This window comes from Sciurus carolinensis, chromosome 4, assembly GCF_902686445.1.
Source record: "Sciurus carolinensis chromosome 4, mSciCar1.2, whole genome shotgun sequence".
In the NCBI taxonomy this organism is placed as follows: domain Eukaryota; kingdom Metazoa; phylum Chordata; class Mammalia; order Rodentia; family Sciuridae; genus Sciurus; species Sciurus carolinensis.
The window spans coordinates 116,297,482-116,321,565 of record NC_062216.1 but is presented as its reverse complement, the minus strand read 5'-3'; the positions used below and the strand labels follow the sequence as shown (position 1 = coordinate 116,321,565).

At 44.6% G+C, this 24,084-nt stretch overlaps 2 protein-coding genes across 12 annotated transcripts in view; one reads left to right on the top strand and one right to left on the bottom strand.

The window, feature by feature from the left end:
- Pmel (premelanosome protein) overlaps positions 1 to 339 on the top strand; it is a 40,994-nt gene extending 40,655 nt beyond the window's left edge. Inside the window, exon 13 of the mRNA XM_047548180.1 lies at positions 108 to 339. Coding sequence (XP_047404136.1) covers positions 108 to 249 — 142 coding nt within the window. The 3' untranslated portion in view covers positions 250 to 339. The remainder of the gene's footprint in view (positions 1 to 107) is intronic.
- On the bottom strand, positions 203 to 23,533 carry Dgka (diacylglycerol kinase alpha). Of its 11 annotated transcripts, none has more exons than XM_047548172.1 (24): positions 23,311 to 23,533; positions 16,769 to 16,913; positions 16,286 to 16,359; positions 15,787 to 15,919; positions 15,498 to 15,575; positions 14,995 to 15,044; positions 14,466 to 14,540; positions 14,154 to 14,273; positions 13,944 to 14,058; positions 12,308 to 12,396; positions 12,073 to 12,192; positions 11,800 to 11,898; positions 11,591 to 11,674; positions 11,268 to 11,341; positions 11,016 to 11,090; positions 10,217 to 10,302; positions 10,036 to 10,125; positions 3,058 to 3,218; positions 2,704 to 2,768; positions 2,359 to 2,449; positions 1,508 to 1,706; positions 1,278 to 1,398; positions 1,036 to 1,096; positions 439 to 764 (listed from the first exon to the last, which is right to left on the bottom strand). In XM_047548172.1, the coding sequence occupies exons 1-24, from the start codon at positions 23,350 to 23,352 to the stop codon at positions 672 to 674; spliced, it is 2,340 nt and encodes a 779-aa protein (XP_047404128.1). In that variant the 5' UTR covers positions 23,353 to 23,533; the 3' UTR covers positions 439 to 671. The 11 variants fall into 11 exon arrangements, with proteins under 11 accessions (XP_047404124.1, XP_047404128.1, XP_047404127.1 ...); XM_047548171.1 differs by lacking the exon at positions 23,311 to 23,533 and adding an exon at positions 22,783 to 22,937; XM_047548175.1 differs by lacking the exon at positions 23,311 to 23,533 and adding an exon at positions 22,473 to 22,490.
- Positions 23,534 to 24,084: the final 551 nt, after the last annotated feature.

Sequence of the window (24,084 nt, the reverse complement as noted above, 5' to 3'; positions counted from 1 at the left end):
AGAATCAAGGCCAAGCAGACCTGCAATAGGGGTGTGTCCCTTGTTTGGAAGAGCACAGTCTGCCTTTGTCCATTGCTAACCATTTTCCCCCCTTCTTCCAATATCAGGCGCAGATTTATGAAGCAGGGCTCAGCTCTCCCCATTTCCCAGCTGCCACACAGTAGCACTCACTGGCTACGTCTGCCCTGGGTCCTCCGTGCTTGCCCCATTGGTGAGAACAGTCCACTTCTCAGTGGGCAGCAGGTCTGAGTACTCTCATATGATGACATGATTTTCCTGGGGTTGACAGCAATGCCTATCTTTTCTGCAGTCTTCCCTTGGAGACCACCATTACCTGAAATAAATACTCAGAACTTGGTGCTGTTTTTTCTTGCTTCTTGAGATCTGTCTTTTAAGGCATGAAAGTGGAAAAGAAGGAGGTCTATCACTTAACAGATAACCCAGTGGGAATAAAAAGTCACTTTATTTAGAAGAGGCACTTTTAACATATGTGTTTGTGGTGTATGTGTGTATATGTATGTGTGTGGGGGGAAATGGGTGAATCAGGATAATAAATACTGTGGGGGCAAAGGAATACTCCCCTGAGTTGGCAGGAGGGTATGGCAGCAATGTACAGAGCCTAGGGAATTGAATTCAGGGACAGGGAAGTGGATTCAAGGCTGGGTTGGAGGCTAAGGGGGACAAGAAAATAAGCCAAAGAAATTGGAGGAGCGGGGTGGTGGGCCCATGAGCATGGGCATCTGGTTCTTGTGGGTGATCTTGATCTGGAAGGAAAGGGAGCATGTTCAGAGGCTGAACCCAGTACCTTGGAGATGGATCAGAGATTTGGGGGAAAGATGTGGTGCTGTGGGGTGGGCTGCTGGGGTTCTGGGGAGGCCATGGTAGGGAGACTACGGCTGAGAAGTCGGGCTTTTAGAGGAAGGCTATCGAGGGGAACTTTCGGTATTGGGAGGAAGCCAAGAAGGTTGTGGAATAAAAATTAAGTATCCATGGGGCCTGAGGGTTCAGTTTTTGGCAGGCATATGCAATACTTACCGTACAGGGTGTTTGTATCCAGGGTTCCCCGTCAATTTGCATGGGGAGAGTTTTTACGGTGCTGCAAGAGATCAAGGAAGATTGATGGAGATTTCCTTACTGACCAAATACCAAAACTCTGCTTCCCAGATTGACCCTGAGACCCTCTGTCACTGAAGATGTTTTCTTCTCTAGCCCTTCCCACCATTCCCATGGCACTCTGCCCTCTTTCCCTCAGGATCACTGACTGGAATCTTCCTTACTGGATGGTGATCTCAGAGCACTTGGCCAGCCGATGTCCAGCACTCTTGAGCCTGGTATAGATCTGGCCCATTTCAATTGCACCCTCCAGTCCCACTACTTCCAGTCGCTTGTCACTTGGGTCTGCAGTAAGAAGTAGGGAGATAAGTTTTATAGAGTCAGGGTTCTCCCAAAGGGAGTTACATCTTCTCCTTAGTCCTGCCCACTCAACTCCCAAGGGTACTCCTCTCACCTTGTACACAGGTTTTCAGGATATCAGGGTCAGTGATGACTTTAGCTGCTGTGCCCAAGGCCTGGTTGATTCCATAGATATCCCCCTGGGGTCTCTTGGTATCACCCCAGAGGTTGGAGCCACCGTGCATGCTAGGGATATTCAGCACTGCGATACCTTCTAGGGACAGGTTACTGAGATCCAGCGGTTTCCCACAGATCTGAAGGGAGTGGGCACAACCGCAGTTGGGGAAAGCATAGGTCCTCACCTCATGGCATAATCATGAATATGACTGTTCCCTTGACCACGTAACAAACTAGGAAGGCCAGAATGTGGAGGTTTGCAAGAGATGAAAGGAAAAAGGGACTAATGCATCTTTTTTTTTTTTTTTTTTTTTTGCGGTGCTGGGGATTGAACCCAGGGCCTTATGCTTGCAAGGTAAGCATTCTACCTATTGAGCTATCTCCCCAGCCCCAGATTAGTGCATCTTGAGGACTTTGGAAGTCAAGGTTGGAGAGCTGGGAGGTCAAAGAAGTATAGGTTCAAGATACGGGAAGTAGGAGCTGGAGCTGGAGCTCAGTGGCAGAGCACTTGCCTAGCACATATGAGGCACTGGGTTCAATCCTCAGCACCACATAAAAAAATAAAGGCATTATTAAAAAAAAAAAAAAAGAATATGGAAAGTTCCTCAGGGTGCCTGTGCAGGGAAACACTTGGCTATAAGAAGCAGAAAGGGGGGCTGGGGAGATAGCTCAGTCGGTAGAGTGCTTGCCCTAAGCACAAGGCCTTGGATTTGATCCCCAGCACCCCCCCCCCAAAAAAAAAAAAAAAAAAAGCAGAAAGGATGTAGAGTTGGGTCTCATCATACACACCTCAATTGTCAAAGACTCCTCCAACTTTTTGCATGTTGCGAAGATAGATTCAGATGTGGCAAATTCAAAGTACCACAGCTTGTTCTTCATTCTGTATCAGCCCCAACACAAGGCCCAGTAGGGAGGGAATAGGTTATATATACAGTGCTGATAGAGGTGGTAAATAACAGGGAAGAGCATCAATTTCCCAACTCCAAGGAAAGAAGGGTAACTTTTTTTTTTTTTTTTTTAAGGAGGATGGGTTCCTAGAGGGGTCACTGCCCATCTAAACATTCTGAGTTAAATTTGGTCACAAATCCAGTCCCTGACTCCATGTGTGCCCATACTCCTCCACTTTTCCCTCACCTGCTGTTGAACTTCTCAGGATATTTCTCTCGCATGATATGGAATCTGTGAGCAATGGAAGCATCCTGGAGAGTTAAGGGCATATGATATCAAAAGTTGGTCTTATCTCAGCACAGAGCATTCTCTCTCTCTGTTTCTCTCTCTCTCTCTGTCTCTCTCTCTCTCTTTTCTCCCTCCCCTCTAGTCAGGGTACAGCATGTTCCATGTTTTTTTTTGTAGCTCCACATCACTGTACCCCATTCCCAATTTCCCCATAACACTGCTTCCTTAACCTCTCCCCTTTCTATCCTTCTCCAGGCTCTGCCTGCTTAACCCCCACCTTCCACCCTTCCCCCTGTGCCCCAGTCCACTGACCACACCAATGGAGAAGTAGTTATTGATGATTTGAAAGGGGACTGGATCACTCTTTTCTTCAGTTTGTTGTGGTATCACTTCCACGGACCATCGATCTATATGTACCACCTTACTCATCTCTAAATCCCTGAGAATCTTGGCCAAATTCTGTCCTTCATACCCTAAAGGTGGAGAAGACAGATTAACACTGAGCCCTGAGTCTTCCAGTGCCCTCCTCTTAGCCCCAGCTCTGCAAATCCCCAAGGACCTCTGCTCTGATTTTGCAGAATCCCCTAGCCATCAACAGTGAAAGGGTTAGGGTGTGCAGCCTCTGTGGACCTAGGTTAAGAGGGGTCAGCCTTGCTGGGCACAGTGGGGCACACTTTTAATTACAGCAGCTCAGGAGGCTGAGGCAAGAGAATCTCAAGTTCAAAGCCAGCCTCAGCAACTTAGCAAGGCCGTAAGCAACTCAGTGAGACCCTGTCTTTAAATAAAATGTAAAAAAGGATTGGGGATGTGGCTCACTGGTTAAGCACCTTGGACTCAATCCCCTAATCAAAACAAAGAAAAACAGTTCCAAAATTCATCTGGAGAATTGGAAAGAATAGCCAGGAAAGTGCTGAAAAAGATGAGTAAAAAATGAGGACAAGCTCTCTCACTCCCTATGCTTTCTTGCCTCATTCCACTTAACAGAACACAGAGTAAAGGAAGTATCTAAACAGCGTGATACTGGCACAATGAATAGAACAAACAATTTAATGGTAAAGAATAGAGCTGGGTGTGGTGATGCACAACTGTAACCCCAGCTATTCAGGAGGTTAAGGCAGGAAGATTGCAAGGTGGAGGCCAGCCTCAGCAACTTAGTGAGACCCTGTCTCAAAATAAAAAAATAAGCTGGGAATGTAGCTCAGTGGTAGCTTGCCTAATATGTGCAAGGCCCTGGATTCTATCTCCAGCACTGAAAAAAAAAAAAAATAAATAAAAATAAATAAATAAATGAAAATTAAATAATAAAGATAAAAATAAAATGAGAGAAAAAATAACAGGATATAGCTCAGTGGTAAAGTGCCTGGCATTCAATCCTCAGTGTCCCCCTCAAAGTAAAAAATATATAAATTTTTTTAAAGGGCTGAGGATGTAGTTTAATGGTAGAGTACTTAACTAGCATGTATCAGGTCTCAGAACTTAAAAAAAAATAGTTTCCCAAATAGACTTCAACATATTTGGGGATTTAGCATACTATAATATTTCAAATAAATGGGGAAAAATAAGAGTATAAGTGGTGCTAGATGTTAAATTTTATTTTCCTTATTTATTTATTGGTACCAGGGATTTAACTCAGGGGCACTTAACCACTGAGTCACATTCCAGCCCTTTTTTTGTATTTTATTTAGAAATAGGGTCTCACTGAATTGTTTAGGGTCTTGCTAAATTGCTGAAGCTAGCTTTGAACTCATGATCCTCCTGCCTCAATCTCCTAAGTCACTGGGTTTACAGGTGTGCACCACTGCGCCTGGCTAGAAGTCACTTTTTAAACCAAGATGAAGCAAAGAATTTAAGTATAAAAAATAAAGCAGTAGTGTTGGGAATAGAGCTCAGTGGTAGACCACGTGCCTAGCATGTGCAAAGCCCTGGGCTCAATCCCCAGTAAACAAAATAAGCAAAAACAAACAAACAAAAAATAGAATTTGTGCTAGAAGAAAAATGAGTGAATGCTTGGATGAAAAAGTCTTTCTGAAGCATAATAAAAACCTAGGAACCAAAAAAAGATGGATAAATGCAATTATTTTAAAATTTGAAACTTTTGGCCCGGTGGCACACGCCTGTAATCCCATCTACTCAGGAGGCTGAGGCAGGAGGATTGCAAGTTCAAGACCAGCCTCAGCAAGTTGATGAGGCCCTAAGCAACTTAGCAAGATCCCGTCTCAAAATTTAAAAAAAAAAAAAAAAAAAAAAGGATTTGGGTTAAAAAATAAAAAGTGAGGGGCTGGGGAGATAGCTCAGACGGTAGAGTGCTTGCCTTGTAAGCACAAGGCCCTGGGTTCGATCCCCAGCACCCAAAAAAACAAAAAACAAAAAATAAAAAGTGACTCAGCGGTTAAGCATTCCTCGGTTCAATCCCTGGTATAAAAGAAAAAAATTAAACTTTTGTATAGTTAAATAAACACATACCTAAAAAACATATACAAACAAGGATAAAAAGCACATACAACAGATTAAGCATTCAAAAAATGCTTATAGGGCTGGGAGTATAGTTCCATGGTAGAGCACTTACCTAGCATGCCTGAGGCCCTGGGTTTGTTTCTCAACAGCGCGCGCGCGCACACACACACACACACACACACACACACACACACACACACGACCCCTTACAAATCGCTGTATTAAAGGCAATAGAAAAATGGACAAGTAATACAAATAAGCCTATCACAGAAGAAATACAAATGGCCAATAGGCATGAGAAAGATGCTCAATATTACTAATAATTCAATGATATATAAAATAGTTAACTTTTTGTTTATCAGATTAACAAATTATAATAAGATTAAGAAAAGTAACTGTTCATGAGTTTATGAGTAAACTGGCATTCTCATTTGTTGTTAGTTGGAGTATGAAATAATAACTCATTGCACTGAAGTCTCAGTTTCTTAGGAGGCTAAGGCTGGAGGATCACAAGTTTGAGGCCAGCCTTGTCTATCCTCAGTAATTTAGTGAGACCCTGTCTCAGAATAAAAAATAAAAAAGATTGGGGATGTAGTCAGTGGTAAAGCATCACTGAGTTCAATCCTCAGTACCAATAAATAAAATAAAATAAAATAAATAAAATAAAATAAAATAATAAAATAATAAAATAAAATAAAATAAAATGGGCTGGGGATATAACTCAGTGGTAGAGTACTCCTGGGTTCAATCCTCAGTATTGGGAGAAGATAAAAAACAAAAACACCTCATTTTTGGAAGGCAATTTGGCAATTTTTATCAAAGCCATTTCAATTTTTATCGAAACAGTTAGGCATGGTGGAGCCTGCCTATAATTTCAGCTACTCAGGAGGCTGAGGCAGGAGGATCCTAAGGTTGACCAGCCTGGACTACTTAAGGAAACCGAGTCTCAAAACCAAAAATAAAAAGGGCTGGAGGTGGGGCTGGGGAGATAGCTCAGTCGGTAGAGTGCTTGCCTTGTAAGCACAAGGCCCTGGGTTCGATTCCCCAGCACCCCCCCAAAAAAAAAAAAAAAGGGCTGGAGGTATAGGTCAGTGTGGGATTCAATCCCAGAACCATGCACACACACACACACACACACACACAAACAAAGTTTGACAAAGCAATTCCACTTTTAGGAATTTCTCCTATAGAAGTTAATACACTGTACAGAGATGAATCTTTGATGATGTGCTCTCTGAAATATTGGAAACAGTTTAAATGTCCATCAATAGGGGAGGGTCATATAAAGTATGGCAAATTCATGCTCTGAAATATTGTGGTTATAGAGTTAAATCTATCTAGTCATATCTATATGTACTAGCATGGAAAGATCTCCAAGATATATTCAATGAAAAAAAAGTCCTAAGCTGGGTGTGATGGAACACGGCTGTGATCTCAGCAGCTGGGGAGGCAGGAGGATCACCAGTTCAAAAGCCAGCCTCAGCAATTTAGAGAGGCCCTAAGTAACTCAGTGAGACCCTGTCTCTAAATAAAATACAACAAGAGGACTGGGGATGTGCTCAGTGGTTGACTGCCCCTGAGTTCAAACCCTGGGACCAAAAACAAAAGAAAAAAGAAAAGAAAAAGAAGTCCTAGAGCAATATGTCTAGTGTGACTATTTGTTAAAATGTCACATACATGTGTATGCACATAAAAACACAAAAATGATGTTGGGCATGGTGGCACACACCTGTAATTCCAGCTATATGAAGGCTAAGGCAAGAGGATCGCTTGGACCCAGGAGTTTTAGGCCAGCCTGGGCAACATAGGGAGACCCATCTCAAGTAAGTAAAATTTAAGAAATAAAAAAGAATCCTATATGGCAAAAGAGACTGCAGATGTGATTAAATTAAGGATCTTGAATGGGAGATTATCCTGGATTATCTGGATGGTTCCAATGTAATCACAGGGGTCCTTAAAAGTGAAAGAGTAAGGCAGGAGAGAAGAGTCATAGAGGAGGTGACAACAGAAGTAGAGATCAGAGTGATAACATTGTTGGTTGGAAGTGGGGCCATAACCAAGGGATGCAGGCAGCCTTTAGAAACTGGAAAAGGAAAGAAGGATTCTTCCCTAGGGCCTCAAGAGAAAAACAGTTCTGTCAATTCCTTGATTTTAGCCCAGTGAGAGCTATTGTGGACTTATAACTTCCAGAACTGTAAGACAATAAATATGTGTTGCTTTAGGCCAGCATTTATGATAATTTCTAACAGCAAGAAATGGGACACTAATATAAACTATTTAATAATTCCTCTTTTTCTGCTCAGCCATGAAATATGGTGTTTACTAGGATCTTGCTGTCTTTATCTACCTACTTACCTCTTTCCTTGGGTAATCTCATCTACTGTCAGGCTATTAATTACCACTGGGAGCAGATGTCTCTCCAACATGTATCTCTATCCCTGACTTCTCTTCTAAATTCCTGACATCTATTTCTATCGTCCCACCACAATATCTCCATCTGGTCGTTCCAATGACACCTCAGCTCGACATGTCCAAAAGTGAATCTTTCTTAAAATGGTCTTGCCTGTATATTCCCCATCATAACAAATGGCACCCCCATCTGCTCATCTCAGTCCACAAACCTAGAATGTCCTACGCTTATCTCTACCTCCTCCTCTATGACCCATCAGTTATCAAGTGCTGTTGCTTCCATTTCATTAACTCCACTACTGTTCTTTGCCTTCATGTTCATCGTCTCTTATCTGAACCATTGTAATAAAGGTAATTTCCTATACTATCTCTTTCCTCCCCTCTTATCTATCCTCCCCAGAGCTCCCACTGTGACATTCCTTTCATCTTCCTCTCTTCAAACCTTATGATTTTTTAAAATGTTGACATATAATTTTCATTTATATTCTTATAGTCATTATTCAGGTTAGTCAGCAGAAAACTGCTTTTGAGAGTCTCGTTTGTAGACCACACAGTGAAGATTCAAAGTACCTAATATCAAAGTGAATAATACCATAAATGAAAAAGTTAGATGTTGCAGACTTGAAAACTGGTTAAAAAAATTTTGGGGGTGTTATATGGCTGGACACAGTGGTGCATGCCTGTAATTCTACCAACTCAGGAGGCTGAGGCAGGAGGATTGCAAGTTTGAGTGAGGTCAGCCTCAGCAATTCAGGAAGATCCTATCTCAAAATAAAATAAGAAAACGGCTAGGAATGTAGGTCAGGAGCTGTGTATTTGCTTAGAATGCAAAAAGCCCTGGGCACTCAATTCTTAGTATCACCAAAAAAAAAAAAAAAAAAAAAAAAAGTAGTCATATGTCTACATACCTCAGATGCTTCAGTGGCTTCAAAGGTAAAGTAAATGAGTGACTAACAGGGAACAAGGGGATTGCGGAGAATTGAAGAATACACGCCCTACTTCAGAAATAATCAAGGACTGGGGATATAGCTCAGTTGGCAGAGTGCTTGCCTAGCAAGCACAAGGCCCTAGGTTCAGTGCCCAGTACCACAAAAAAAAAAAAAAAAAAAAAAAGAAAAAAGAAAGAAAGAAATAATCAAGTTAAGCTGAGCACCGTGGAACACACCTATAATCTTAGTGACTAAAGAGGCTGAGGCAGGAAAATGGCAAGTTTGAGTCCAGCCTCAACAAGCTAGCAAAACCCTGCCTCAAAATAAAAGATAAAAAGGGGCTGGGGATGGAGCTCGGTGGTAGAGTGCCACTGGGTTTAATCCCTAGTGCCACTAAAAAAAAAAAAAAGTGATTCCAACTGAGGGCTAAGGCAGGAGGATCACAAAGTTCAAGGTCCACCCCACAGCAACTTAGACAGACCCTGTCTTAAAATAAAAAACAAAATAGACTGCGGATGTAGCTCAGTGATAAAGTGCCCCTGGGTTCAATTCCCAGTACCAAAAAAAAAAAAAAGGAAAAAAGAAATAATCAAGTTCAAAGAAACTGAAAACACTGCAAGGCAAACAAAATAATACAAAATCACTTCCGTGGGCTTTCAGCTTACACTCTCTGGCAGGGTGTGGATAAAACTCTTCAGCACAGCATTCATAGCCTCCATAATCTATACCTGGATCAACGGAGTCCTCCCTTTGTCCATCTCCCACCTTGCAGCTAGGGTCCAATCATTTGCACCACTGTGTTGTTTGGTGGCTCCTCTGGCCTTTACCACCTTCCCCATCTAGGATTCCTTCTACTCTCTTTAGCATACCTTTATTACCTAATCTGCAGTGAGATTTTGAAGTTGAACTCTGAACATAATAGCTTCAATACCAAAATACTTCAAACACAATCTGCCTTATTCTGACCATTTCATCTACTGACACAATTCCTGAAACTCTTTTCTTTGAAAGGAATAAGATTAGAAATGGGAGTGCAGCTAGGAGACTACTATAATAGACTCAGAAATGATAGTGAATGAATGAATGACCACCTGGTTCATCATTTGAATGAATGAATGAATCATGGACAAGCTCCCTTCTAGCTCCATCGCTCATCATCTGGCTTAGCTCTTACACAATCTTCCTTATTCCCACCTTGTTCCGTCTACCCCCATCATATTCCTTGGTCCTCCAAACTCTAAGAATTGTTTAGGAGAGACAGACATTTATTTTTAGTCTTATAGGAAAGAAGACTGTCACCATTGGCCCTTCTAGGCTCAGAATAATTTCCATATTTCTTCCAAAGTTCTCTTCTTTTAGGTGTTCCACTTTGGTACCCACCCATCTGTGCCTCTTTTTCCCCAATGCTCTTTCTATACCAGATGTCTAGATTAATCTCTGCATGACTTTCCCTTCCTAATCAATTCCCTACAATTCCTAGCAATTTCCAAACACTTACCTCCTCCCCATCTTAGGCAACGAGCCAGATCATTTCCAGTGCCCAGGGGCAACACAGCAACAGGAGGCACAACAGGCAAGTTGACTTTGTCTGGGGAGGCAGGTGAAGAGATATATGGGGAGAGTTGGTTCTGGAACACCACTGCCCCCATCTTCCGCCTAGAGCCTCTGCTTACACTGACCAATGGTCTCTAGAATCCAGCCTACTGTGCCGTCTCCACCACACACCAAAATACGGCTGTCAGGAACATCTTTGAAGAATCTGAGCCTGAGATAAAATGGGAGAGAGAGAAATGAAGGATAATAGGACTGGGGCTATCCAATTCCTGGACGGGCAGATTACCTCTGTGTCTCATTCCTATGACCTTCTTCCCCTTTGTCAAAAAACTTGAGGTTTGGGCTTGGGATGTAGCTCAGTGGTAGAGTACTTCCCTAACATGCATGAGGCCCTGGGTTTTATCCCAAGCACCTTAAAAAATAACAATTCTTTTTTGTTGGTACCAGGGATTGAACCCACAGGCGCTTAACCACTGAGCCATTATCCCCAGCTCTATTTTGTATTTTATTTAGAGACAGGGTCTCACTGAGCTTCTTAGCACCTTGCTTTTGCTGAGGCTGGCTTAGAACTTGAGATCCTCCTGCCTCAGCCTCCAAGCTACTAGGATTACAGGCGTGTGGCCACTGTGCCCAGCAATAATTTTTAAAAATAAAAAAAGACTTGAATTTCTAGTAAGGACAGAGAAAAGGACAAAGTTATAGCTAGTGGTTAGGGAAAAAAAATGGTATCTTCATCCTTTGAAAACAGGAAAAAGATGGGTCAGAGAGCTGAGAGGAGGAGATGCTTTAGGGAAAGAAGCATTCCAAATTCAGGTGTCTTGGGTTCCCCTAGGCCTCCTCTCTCAATATGCACTATTTATTGTTTTCTCTCAACATATACAGATACATGAAAACACTGCGATATAGTCCCTAACCTATACTCACCCTTGTTCAGGACCATCCTTTAGGAGGTTGAACACCTGCCGAGGGTTTAGTATATATTGAAACTTCCAAAGCACCCTGTGTGAGGAAAAAAAGGAAAGCTCATGGCAGAAACAAGGGGAGAGTAAAATTCTGCACCCCTCTTGATGTATTATTCCTCAAGGTGACCCCTCTAGATGAACAAATTCCCTTTCTCCCTCCAAGCTCTGACCCCTCCCTCTCCATTGAGAAAGACCCAATGTCTTTTTTCCTCACCTCTGCCCCTGCTTTCCACCACTCTTGGGGTTGACAAAGACTAAAAGTGGGTGGGTGTTAGAAACAGGGTCAATCTGCAGGTGGGGAAAAAAATAATAAAGAAAGCAGGATTTTGTCAGAGTTAAGGTGTGTCCTAGAGACAAGGGTAGAGGACTGGCATTTCCCAAAAGCTTTCCCCCTCCTTATTCCCCTCTCCTCTCCTAACAGATGGAGCCTTTAGAAAGCAGGCACCACTCCCCAAGGATTTCCCACTTCAGTTCCTCCCATGCCAGCCCTAGTCAAAAACTGGCCCCACCATGAAGCCCAAGACCTCAGTCCTGTACCCGCAGAGCTTCAGAGGCACACAAATTTAAGTCATCTGTGCTCTTCTGGATTGTTCTGATGTTTCTGCGCTCCTGTGCAGATGCCTGGGAGGGGAGCAAAGCAAGAGGAAGGGGAACTGGATTGTATATGAATCCCTAAGCAGATGGGCCTGACTTGAATCCTAAAAGTACAGGGTCTCCTGTTCTAAATGGCATTCTATGTGTCTCACCAGGACGCTTGGATAGATGGAAGATGGAGGCAGGATGTGATCCCGGAGCAGCCCACAATCACACTCAGGGCCCACGGCTTGAAGGCAATCATCGTGGATCTGAAAGACAAGATGGGCACACAGGATCACGCAAGGAGCTCTACCACCTCTCAGCCTGGGGATATGGATTGGAAAGAGAGCCCTTGTAACAGAGGTGGGGTCGGGGAGGCCTGTGGAGGGCCCCTTGAGGAGAGACCTGAAGGCATAGACTGGAGGGATAGCTCTCCCACTAACCTCTAGGTGGCACCACACGCAATGCAGCCCGGTTAGGCTGTGGTAGATCCGGATCTTTTTCTGACAGCGGTCGCAGCGCCCAGACTCACAGCCTCCTCGCACCCACACGTGTGATTGGACCTTAGGGAGAAAGGCAGTTCCTAGTCTGCAAAGACTGGGGGAGGGAGAGGCTGAGGGGAGCAACAAGCCAAGGACCGGGTCCAAAGGGTGGGAGAAGTTTCGAGGGGTCACTCACACCAATGTCTTTCCGAGACTTGGCATAGGTGCTGACTTCACAAGGCTGGGCCTTCATGGCACACTGGTCGTGAACAGTGTACTTACAGACTGGGGGAGAGGGAAGAAGGTGAGAGCCTTAGCTGCAGTCCTTCTCCACATCTGTTCCTTTCTTGGGAGAAAAGGTCACTCTCTGGAACAAGACCCCTAATTCCTTGCTTTAAGGGTGTAGCAGAGGATTAAGTTTTCTTTTTCTTTCTCTCTTTTTTTTTCTTTGGGGGGGGGTGTTCACCTCCAAGACCTGTGTCTTTTTCTCACTTCTCCTCCTAAAAAAGCAACTACTGCCCTATGCCTGTCCTCACACATGGACCAGCCAGGAATTGAACTGGGAGGTCTAGGAATAACTATATTAATAATAACTAATAGGGGCTGGGGCTGTAGCTCAGTGGCAGAGCACTTGCCTAGCATGTGTGAGGCACTGGGTTCGATCCTCAGCACCACATAAAAATAAACAAATAAAATAAAGGCATTCTGTCCATCTACAACTACAAAAAAAAAATTAAAAAAAAAACTAATATTTATTTATTTATTGATACTGTAGATTATGCCCATGGGAATTCTACCACTGAGCTACATCCCCAGCCCCATTTTAAATTTTGTTTTGAGACAGGGTCTCACTAAATTGCTGAGACTGGCCTCAAATTTGCAATCCTACTGCCTCAGCATTCCTGGTTGCTGGGATTACAGGCATATGCACCAAATTCTGCTAATAACTACTTTTTTTGTGTGTGGTGGGGGAGGGTGTCAGGGATTGAACCTAGAGGTGCTTATCCATTTAGCCACATCCACAGCCTTTTTTTAATTTTTATTTTGAGACAGGTTCTTGGTAAGTTGCTTAGAATCTTGCTAAATTGTTGAGGCTGGCTTTGAACTTGTATCCTCCTGCCTCAGCCTCCCAAGCCATTGGATTTACAGGTGTGCACCACTGTGCCTAGCTAACTACTTTTTACTGCATTTAAAATTTTTTTTCAGTTGTAGATGGACACAATCTTTATTTTATTTTCTTCATTTTACGTGGTGCTGGGGATCAAACCCAGAGCCTTACATGTGCAAAGCAAGCACTCTACCACTAAGCCACAATCCCAGTCCCTTTTTGCATTTTATAGTATGTGATTACACCACGTAAAGCACTTCTCTTTATTTTTTTTTTTTGTACTGCAATACTGGGGGGTTAAACTCAGGAGTGCTGTACCACTGAGTTATATCCCAATCTTTTTTATTTTTTACTTTAAGATGGGGTCTTGCTAAATTGCTGAAACTAGCCTTGAAATTGTGATCCTCCTGCCTCAGCCTCTCGAATAGCTGGGATTACAGGTGTGCACCACCATGCTTGGCTGTGAAGCACATTTTTTTTGCATCAATCTATTTAATGCTCACAATTACTTCATTTTCAGTAGAGGAAACTAAAGTTTAAAGAAGATGCATGTTTGATCCCCAGCACCATAAGACAACAATTTACATGGCTTTCCTGAGATCATATAACTAGTCAGTGGCACAACCCAGCATTCAACCCCATGTCTGTCTAAGTTCAGAGTGCCATGCTCCCACAGATAGTTGGGTTCCCCTCTTCTCCCACACTCCCAGGTCCCATCACTCACGGTTACAGCTCAGCCCCTGTTTGCCAAGACCAATGCTCAACTCGCACAGGTTGCAGTAGACTGGTCTGGGAAATCTCTTAGGTCTCCACATGTGCTGCCCATCATCCTTCAGCGTCTGGAAGGGCACAGAGGATGCTAGAAAGTGTCTAAACCCTTAGAGGGCAAATCTGTGGCAAGTCTAACTCATTCTCACAAGCCTCCTCCACTCACCATCTCCAGCCCCAGCAGCACTAGCAGCGGCACAGTGGTGGCCCCAGCCCGGACCCACTCAGCTAGGGAGACAGAACCACTGCCATCGTCGTCAATCTCTTTCATCATCTCCTGAAGAATCTGAGCAGAAAGTGGGAAGGGACTTTGGTGTGAGTGGCCCCTCAGAGACCTCTCCATGTCTCCTGGGATACCCAGCACAACCATCCTAGCCAAGGAAACCAGTTGGCCCATCAGAAACAGGGTAAGGCAGATAGATGTATGATCACCAAGGAAGAAGATACAAGAAGGGACAGGAAGAAAGAACTGCCTTACCGGCCTCAGCTCTGACACATCCCAATCCAAATATTCAGCTACTCGCATCATCTGGAGTATGATTCTTTCCACTTCCTGGGGCAAAGAGGACAAGAGCCACAGCCACACCCCCATCGCTACTGCTACCCCAAACTCCTCTCCAGAAATCAGGGTTTCTGAGTTCTATTCCCAGACCTACCTCTCATTCTCAGGTGTCTCTGCCAAGTAAATAAATGTGTTTGTATGTTTGCAAGGCAATCTCCAGTTCATGTCTCCAGCCTTCTTTTTTAGGTGTTAAGAGCTTAGGACCTACTCCCAAATTTAGTCCCTAAGGGATTTAATGTCTTCTCCTAGCCTTCTCTCTATATATATGTTCTTTTTTCAGTGCTGAGGATTGAACCCAGGGCCTTGAACATACCAGGCAATTACTCCACCACTGAGCTAGATTCCCAGCCCCTTCTCTGCTTTTTACCCTGGAAGAGTTGGGGCAGGAAGGCACAGACAAATGGACACACACTCCCTTGCCCAACATACAGGTCCCACAACTCACTGAGCTGTCCAGGATCCCATTTCTGTCCGTGTCGTACAGCTTGAAGGTGACTGTGGGGTGTTTTAGGGGGGCTGGGGTCAGTTTGTGAGAGATAACTAAATAATTCACACCAGAATATAGGGAAACAGAGATAGGGAGAAAACTTTTGAGTGAAGAGCCTAGAACTTGGGGGTGGAACTGAGAAAGGAGACAAAAAGGGGGGGGGGGTCAGGCATGGATGCCACCCTCAGTGAATCAGATAGGGGAGACAGCACACACTCCCATATCCCAAGAACATCCCAGGCTGCCTGCGTGAGAATGTATAAGACATGGGTACTTGAGTGACTATGAGGGATAACATTAGGTGTAAACAGTCTGGAGGAACAAGGAAGTGGGCCTAATCTCTGGGACCACCTTTGTCTGGCCCTGTCAGCCTTTAGAGATCCTGAAAAAATGAGGGAATGAATATACCTCCCTTTTTCTTCACATTTTCTCCCCTCTCCCAGTCCAGAATAGCAACTCACATTCTAGCTTATCTTCTGGTCGGCCACCCTCCAGGAGGGAAAAGTAACAGGAGACATCACTGAGACACACCACATTTGCTACAAAAAAGTACAGATCTGAGGTCAGGGCCCCTCCACTTTGGTTCTCTTCTCCTTTGTTTATTACAACTCTACCCTTTAACTTTCCTCCAGCTAACTCCTAGTACAGCCTGACCCACTCAACATGTGACTCAATTCAACCTCATCCTCAAACACACACTAATTTTACTTTTCTTCTACAGGCCCAGCCCCGTCCTACCGTGAGCCATACCTTTCCTTACAGTCTCGTTTAAGCAGTGATCAGTGTGGAAGGATTGAAACAGTGCCAGGCTTAGGTGACTGGGAATATTATCCACTTCCAGATAGATTTTCAGGAATTTCTCAAATCCCTCATACCCAATGGCCTGTGATGAAAGTGAGCATTACTCTGGTGAGTCTGCAGGATAGGAGTTGGGGACGGAAGCACTAGGAATAGTGGGCCCAGATACAGGAAATATAAAGCTGAGAGGCATTTGAAACAGGAATATGGTTTCTTGGGCCAGATCCAAAGGATCTCTTATTTTGTCTTAAAGCAATAGCTGCAGTGACAATGGACAATGGGGCATTTAGAGGCAAGCTGGCAAGCGTAGATTCGGAATAATCCCTGGAAGTGGGGATCCCAATGGAGTGGCAAAAAAAAAAAAAATAAAATAAAATAATAAATAAATAAAATAAAAAAGAAGAAGATGGAAGAAGTTGATCAAGGAACACAATTCCCAGCTGCCACTCACATCTCCTTGGAGATATTTGGCCATCTTATCATTCTCGAAGAGTTTTAGGACATCACTGACCTTTTGGTTGGAGTCTAGGTGTGAAGAGAGTAAGAGAAGAAAATTATTAGTACAGCTTGGCTCTCCTGGTCTTCCGCCAGAGTCCCACCCAGGAATCTAGTAGGAAAAAAGATTTGAATGAGATGAAGGAAGAACTTCCAAGGAGAAACACAGAAATACAGAGGGAAAAACATTTCAGATCCTCTAACATGGTATCACTCTTTTCTGAGGCCTGCAAGAAGCAGTTGAGGTATGCAGAAGTAGGTAGAGAGCTGAGACCTCAGGCATCTCTCCATCTCCTCTTCTCCCTTTCCCAGTCATTGGTCTATTTGACAGACTGGCTTAAATCCACTGGGGAACTGGGGCATGATGGAGAATGTAATGGGAAGAAAGAGGAATTCTTTGGATAGCCTCCAGAACTGAAGAGCTGGGAGGAAGACTCACATTCCATGTATTTTTGCAGCTGGGCAAAGTCTTCAGGGCTTAAGAGGCCCCTCTCCTTGGCCATTTGTCTGTTTTTATTAAGGATGGCCACAAAGGCAGCTTCGTAATAGTACTTCCTGCGCTTTGTCCTCTTCAGAGGGTAGTCCTGGAGAAAGATGACAAGAGCTACATGGAGAAAAGCCAACAGTTTGGATCTCTTTGCTTCTGTCTACTCCATTCAGTCTTTACTTCCACTGTGATTTCTGTTCTTTCCTTCTCTCTGTGTCCCTCCCTAAACCTCTCCCTTTCCCACCTCCCTCTATTTTTGCTTAAAGAGCCTGTCCTCCATCTCTGCTTCTCTGATTCATTTCTTACTTTCTCTCCCTCATTTTTGGATCCTTCTCTCACTCTGACTTCTCCGCAAATCCGTCTTGATTCAGCTGACCCTCATCACTTCCCCACCTTCCACCCCTGCTTTCCCAGTATATATATTTTTATGTGAATGTGTCTCTGGCCTGTTTCTGCGTTTTCTCCCACCACCCCCAGTCTCTGCAGTCTCCTCAGCCCGAGCTCTCTTCCATCTCAGGTCTGCAGTCCCAGTCCTCCAGGTGTTTCTTACTACCTTAGCACGCCTCCCAGGCCAGGACCCCATCTTGCTCCACTGTGAGCCCGGGTCCTCAGCTTCGCTCAGCCACCCACTTCCCCGAGCCACCCACGCCCCGCAACGACCTCTAGCGCTTCTGACGCGCGACACAGAACCAGCTCTGGCTGAGGCTGGGTCCCTAGCTCTGGCCCCGCCTCGCCCGCCCGTGGAGCTCCACTGGGAAAGGGCGGGGACCCAGGCGCGCGGGGCTGGGAGGAGGTAGTGGAAGAATGCTCTGTGCACCAGCCTCATTTCCCAGGCGCTGGACCACGGAGCTGCGTGCTGGAGTCTCGGATGCCAGGGTCTTCCTTCCACCCTGCTAGGTTTAACAGTGTCTCAGGGAGCCCCAACTTTCTGCTATTAGAACCAAGGAGGAGCTGTCATGTGGATCCTGCTGATCCTTACACCCCGCTCCCCAACAGGAACCAAGTTGCAGAAAGAGAGTTGCCTTGATGATTCAATAACAGCAATAACAATAATTATGTGTTACAGTCGAATACGGTGGTGCATACCTGCAATCCTAGCGACTTGGGAGGCTGAGGCTGGACTTCAAAGCCAGCCGCAGCAACTTAGCGAGGCCAGAAGAAACTCAGTGGGATCCTGACTCAAAATTAAAAAAAAAAAAAAAAAGGAGGGGGGGCGGTTTCTGGATATGTGGCTCTGTGGTTAAGAACCCCTTCGTTCAATCCCCAGTACCAAAAAAAAAAAAAAAAAAAAAAAAAAAACCCACATAATTACACATTACATTAGTACATAGTGCAGCATGATTTTAGAGTCAAACAGAACTAAAAGTCAATTTTATTTGATTCCAGTTCTTAGCTCTGATAGCTCTGTGTGGCTTGGGCAAGTTAAATCTGTAAAATGGGGAGAATGGGCAAGTTAAATCTGTAAAATGGGGAGAATGGTACCTATCTTTCACAATTAGCTTAAATAATATAATATATGAAAAATGCCTAGTATAATGTCTTGCATACAGGAAACCTAAAAAAATGATAGTTATTAAAAGTTAAGCTTTTATTATTTATTTATTTTTTGGCACTGGGGATTGAACCCAGAGGCACTTTACCACTGAGCCATGTCTCCAGTCCTTTTTACTTTTTATTTTGAGACAGGGTCTCACTAAGTTGCTGAGGCTGACCTCAAACTTGCAATTCTCCTGCCTCAACCTCCAGAGTCACTAGAATTATAGGTGTGCACCGCTGACAACTCTTCCCTATTCTTGGCAAAGCCAACTTCTTGCCTCAACTTAAATGTCAGTTCCTCCAAGAGAACTCCCTGGATTGTTCCATCTTAAAGGAGCATTCCTTCTTTGTTCCCTTCATAGAATTTATCACAAGTATAAATTATCTTCCCTATCTATTTGCTCTTTGTGCGTGTGTCCTGGGTGGTAGTGGGGGGGAAGGGGCTATTGGGGATTGAATGCAGGAAAATTCTGCTTCTGAGCTACATCTACAACCTTTATTTTAATTTTATTTAATTTTATTTTATATCTTGTGGTGCTGGGGATTGTGGTGTATGCTAGGCAAGCATACCACCACTGAGTCACATTCCCAGTCCTTCCTTATTTTTATTTTATTTTGAGACAGGGTCTTACTAAATTGCCCATGCTGGCCTCAAACTTGTGATCCTCCTAACTTGGCCTCCCAAGGAACTGGGAATTTGCATTTTATTTACCGATCTCTTGTATCAAAATGTGAGTTCCAGACTTGAGGCTATATAGCTCAGTGGCAGACTGCTTGCCTAGCATGTGTGAGGCACTGGGTTCAATCCTTAGCACTGCATAAAAATAAATATAATAAAATAATTATTTTTTAAAAATGTGAGTTCCATAAGGGCAAGAATTCGTCAGTCTTGTTCTCCACTATATCACCAGTAACTAAAAGAGCACCCAGCATATAGTGAGTGCTCAATATTGGTTGTACAAATGATTGTATAAAGCTGGGGAGTCATATTTTGAGACTGTCAATCTGAGTATGATTAAATGGATAGCAGAGCCAGGCTCAGTGGCACGTGCCTGTTATCCCAGCGGATGGGGAGGCTGAGGCAAGAGGATCACGGGTTCAAAGCCAACCTCAGCAATGGAGAGGCACTAAGCAATTCAGTGAGACCCTGTCTCTAAATAAAGTACAAAATAGGGCTGGGGATGTGACTCAGTTGTAGAGTGCCCCTGAGTTCAATCCCTGGTATCCCCCCCCTCCAAAAAAAATGGATATCTGAGTGTCTACCTAACAGGAAAGTATGAGATAATTTGGAACACATACAGTAGGTGGTAAATCAATAGTTGTTAAGTGAATAAATTATTCTAAAAAGCATTTATTGAGTTACTTCATCAATATCTTGACTTCCATCTATTCCTTTGGGGCTTATTGGGTCAGGCACATCAGGGAGGCCTTTAGGGCCTACAATAGCCCAGCCCTCTTCCTTTCTGATGGTGCAAGAACCTTCTCTGCAACCTCTGCCCTTGGGACATCTCTGCTGTCCACCTCTATGCAGTACAACATCCTTTTCCATGGCTTAGAAGAGGGTTCTGGGACACTGACATCCTGGAGAAAAGACTGTCCATTTGGCCTTTACCAATGACTATAATTCAACTTCTGCTGCCAACAGATCTAATGAATATATAACAATTGTAGTATCAATAGGGTCTGCATTGCTTAATTAGCTGTTCTGATTACCCCCAGGGATTCTTAGATGACTCCAAAGTTCTGGAAAAATAGAATCTGAAGGAGAAAGTGACAGAGCAAACAAAGGAAAATAAAAGAGAGGGCAAAATCCTTCTCATTGTCTCTCTTTTCACAATGACTCAAATTCCTAGCTCCCCAGGCCTTAAACCTGGAGACGTAGTATGTAGTAATTACTGTATACTAGTAACTACTAGTTATTAACTAAGAGAATGGACTTTTGGCCAGGTGTGGTGGCATATGCCTGTTATCACAGCAATTTGGAAAGCTGAGGTAGAAGAATCCCAAGTTTGAGGTCAGCCTGGGCAACTTAGTGAGACTTTGTCTCATAACTTAAAAAAGGGCTGTGAGGGGCTGGGGAGGTAGCTCAGTCGGTAGAGTGCTTGCCTTGTAAGCACAAGGCCCTGGGTTCGATCCCCAGCACCCAAAAAAAAAAAAAAAAGGGCTGTGAATGTCGCTCAGTTGCCTAGCATAGGCAAGTCACTGACTTTAACGCCTAGTGTGTGTGTGGGTGGGGGAGAGGATGGACTTTTGAATTAGGCTTAGGTTAAAGTCCTAGCTTGTGGATGAGTCATTTCATCTCCCTGAATCTTAATATTGTATATGTATGTGTAAGTGGTATTGGGGATCAAATTCAGGGCCTCATGCATTCTAGGTAAGCATACTGCCAATGAGCTATGCCTCCAGCCCAACCTTAGTTTTTCATCAGTAAAATGGACACCTAGAGAAATCAGTCACAGAGTGGGGATTAAATAGGATTATATAAGCAATGTACACAACAAACTGCAAGGCACAAAGAATTCAATAAACATTAGCTATTATTCTTATACAAAGCAGTACCTAGAGAAGGATATCTGGACATTAGGAAAAATGATGCCATTGAGCCAGGAAGGCACAAGTTCTAGGGACTTCAAGCAGCAGTGAAGCCCAGGTGTGTACCTTCCACACTTTAAAAATATATATCAGGTACAGGCATGTAATAATGTCAGAATCCTACACTTTGCTCTGGGATATTTAGAAACTAGACTGTTAGAGTCCAAGGACATTCCTGGGCTGTGACCTTGGGCATTGGGCTCCTGGATCTGTTCAATCTTCCTTTTGACTTCTCTCACTGAAAGTTTGGGTGCCTCTGGGGGTGAAGGACAGCAAGCTGCAGGATCCTGGGCCATTAAACATGTGGAACAAGTCCAATTTTGTCCTCCAACTCCATCCCAACCCTGAGGCTATGACCTGGGCTAGTCCAGGCGAATGCCAGGGCTAGAAGGGTGGGGTCTGTTGCCGGCCTGCCAGCTATCTGTGACTCACCCTACCCTTCCCTCTTCTGGTTTCTCTACCTACCTCTTCCAACTTGGGGCAAAAGGAAGAAGTTGATTTGAAGGTGAAGAATGCTATAACATCCTCAGAGCTGGGAGTTGCCAATTCTCATATTTTACAAAGGAGGAAACTGAACAAGTGGACACAGTAGCACACGCCTTTATATCCAACTTCTCAGGAGGCTGAGGCCAGGAGGATCCAGAATTCAAAACCTGCCTGGACAACATTGTGAAACAACCCCCTCCCCCTCAACACACAAACACACACTCTATCTTGAACATACAAAAAAAGAGAACGGAGAAAACTAAGATTTAGAGAGAGAATGACTGTCAGAGTCATAGACTCCAGATATACTCCATCCCACTGAATCTTAGTTTTTCTCATTCTCTAGATCTAATTTTAAACATCAAATACTAAAATTGCTGTTAACCAAGAGATAACTATTATTTCTAAAACCAGTGCTAACATTTAAAGTTTCCTTTTCACTTTAGTATTCATTGCTCACATTCCAGGTCATAAGCTGATCATTACTCAAGAATTAGCTATGTCCCTAGGACATTCTGGCTGTCCCAGCAAGAATCCCCAAGGGGTAGACACTCCTAGTTTGAGAGCCCAGGCCTGATTACCTGGATCTCTGAATCTCTTAACTCTATCAGGGACTGTATACTCTTCCTCTCCCAAGACTGAAAAAAGGTCCATTATTCCCTGTCCATCCCTGCTACTGTAAGTCAGTGGTCCTGGAGAGAGAATTATTTGGCTTACAGCCTCAAAATTCATTAAACCTCTACAAACATCGAAGATGATAGTGTTGCTTGGTTAAGGGGGTGGTACGTGTGTGGAGGGTATCATTGCGTAGTACTGGAGGAAGTTACGATATTGGCATGGTTGGGGGATGTGGCCTTGAATGTTCTCAGGCTGAAGAGATGTCTAACAATATTTGTATTTCTTTCTCAATAAGACTCATTTCTCTTATTTAAAGCTGACAAGTGGGATTCAGAATCAGAGATTTTTTAGAAACTGGCTGGTGACAGGTGTGGAAAGGATAGGGATGGGAAGTTGGAGACCAGGAGGCCAAACCCTTCTCCACCTGTGCGGCACTGCGGAGGTTCCAAAAGGGACTTTACTCGGAGTCGGGTCCCCAAGGAACAGAGCTTCATCATCCTTCCGAGTGACTAGGAGGGATGGAGGAAAATGTCTGTGGAAACGCTGCCTACGCGGTTCTGGCCCAACCCTCCCGCTGCCCGCGGCGTCCCAGAGCAAACCCTTCTAACCACCCGCTCCAGCTGTCACGCTTCCTCCTTCGGGGCCCGGCAGCCCTAACCCAGCCCGTAAGGCGACCCCTTCTGCGGCCCGCCTCCTACTCCGGTGGGAAAGCGTGGGAAGGGCGGGGTCTCTACCTTGCCCCAGGAGGGCGCGTGGTCGGAGCTGAAGTGCTGGCGCTGGCGCTGGCGCTGGAGCTGGGCTGGAGCTAGGCTGGAGGGGACGTGCCAGGCAGACGCGGCGGCCACGGGGCCGCCCCAACTCCTGACGACACAGCTACCCGCCCCCCACCAGCCTGCCGGCTGCAGCTCCCGCACCCCCAACACTGGGAACATCGAGACTAGAGGGCCTGTTTTCAGGTTTCCAGTTCAACATAACCTGCTCCCCGTCCCCCAAATTCTCCAGGGCTCTGATCTGTGCCACTTTCTCACTTCCTGCGTTCCTTCTAGTTTTCGCGTGCTTGAGGTAGCTCTGCTTCCATTTCCCCTTCTTTCTAATCACGTACGCCTCTCTCCTGATCCCAAACCTAGGAAGTTAAGATAGGAGGCAGGGTGCTGAAAAGAACAACTTCACAGCCGTTCAACCACCCATCAGTTCCCCTCTCCTAATTGCTGCCACCCTGGACTTCCCTGCCCAACTCCTTTCCATCCACCATGACTTCTCACCCAGGCGATCCCACAGGGGCAGGACCAGGTTCCACACTCCATACACCTCCTGAGATCCAGTCACTTCTCTTCTTGCATGGCTTGCTTGACACTGCTTGAAACTTCTTGAGACAATCTGCCAACCTTTCAGTTTTATTCCTCTAGATTAAGGACACCTCCCTGTGTCTGGTTCATCCCTAATTCTAGAATGCAAAGAGTGGTCTGGTCTGTGTGCACCATTCCTCTGTGCTCTAACCCTCCCACTTTACCCACTGAACTCCGTAAGTGATGCAGAAGGCCCATAGGCAAAAATAGGGGCTAAAAGGAGATCCTTTCAGTTTCTCTTGCCTAGAATCTGTTCAGGAGCTGTCAAGGCTCTTGAGGCAGCAATGGATGGTGCTGAGGCTGGTTGAGCAAGGGAGAGAGACATAGGCCTAGACTTACTGTTAAGACCTGGGGACCCAGGCATCCTGCTCCCTAGTCCCACCCCAACTCCTAACTCCCTCCTACCCTTCCTTTGAAGTACGGCAGAATGACAAAGCCTTTGAGTTCCTGGAATAGTCCCTCTGACCCTTGAGGTGGAAGAAGTGGGAGGAGAGACTTCTGACTGGGAGTGTGTGTGTGTTGTGTATATGAACACACTCACATACATATACCACACACAAAAAATATATACTTACGCTTGGTGGGGGTCAGAGAGGAAAAGGAATAAATGCATGAGGCCCTCTAGTGGAAACAGATGCAAGTAATTCACAATTGTCTCAAGACAGGATAGCACAAGAAACTGCTCCACTT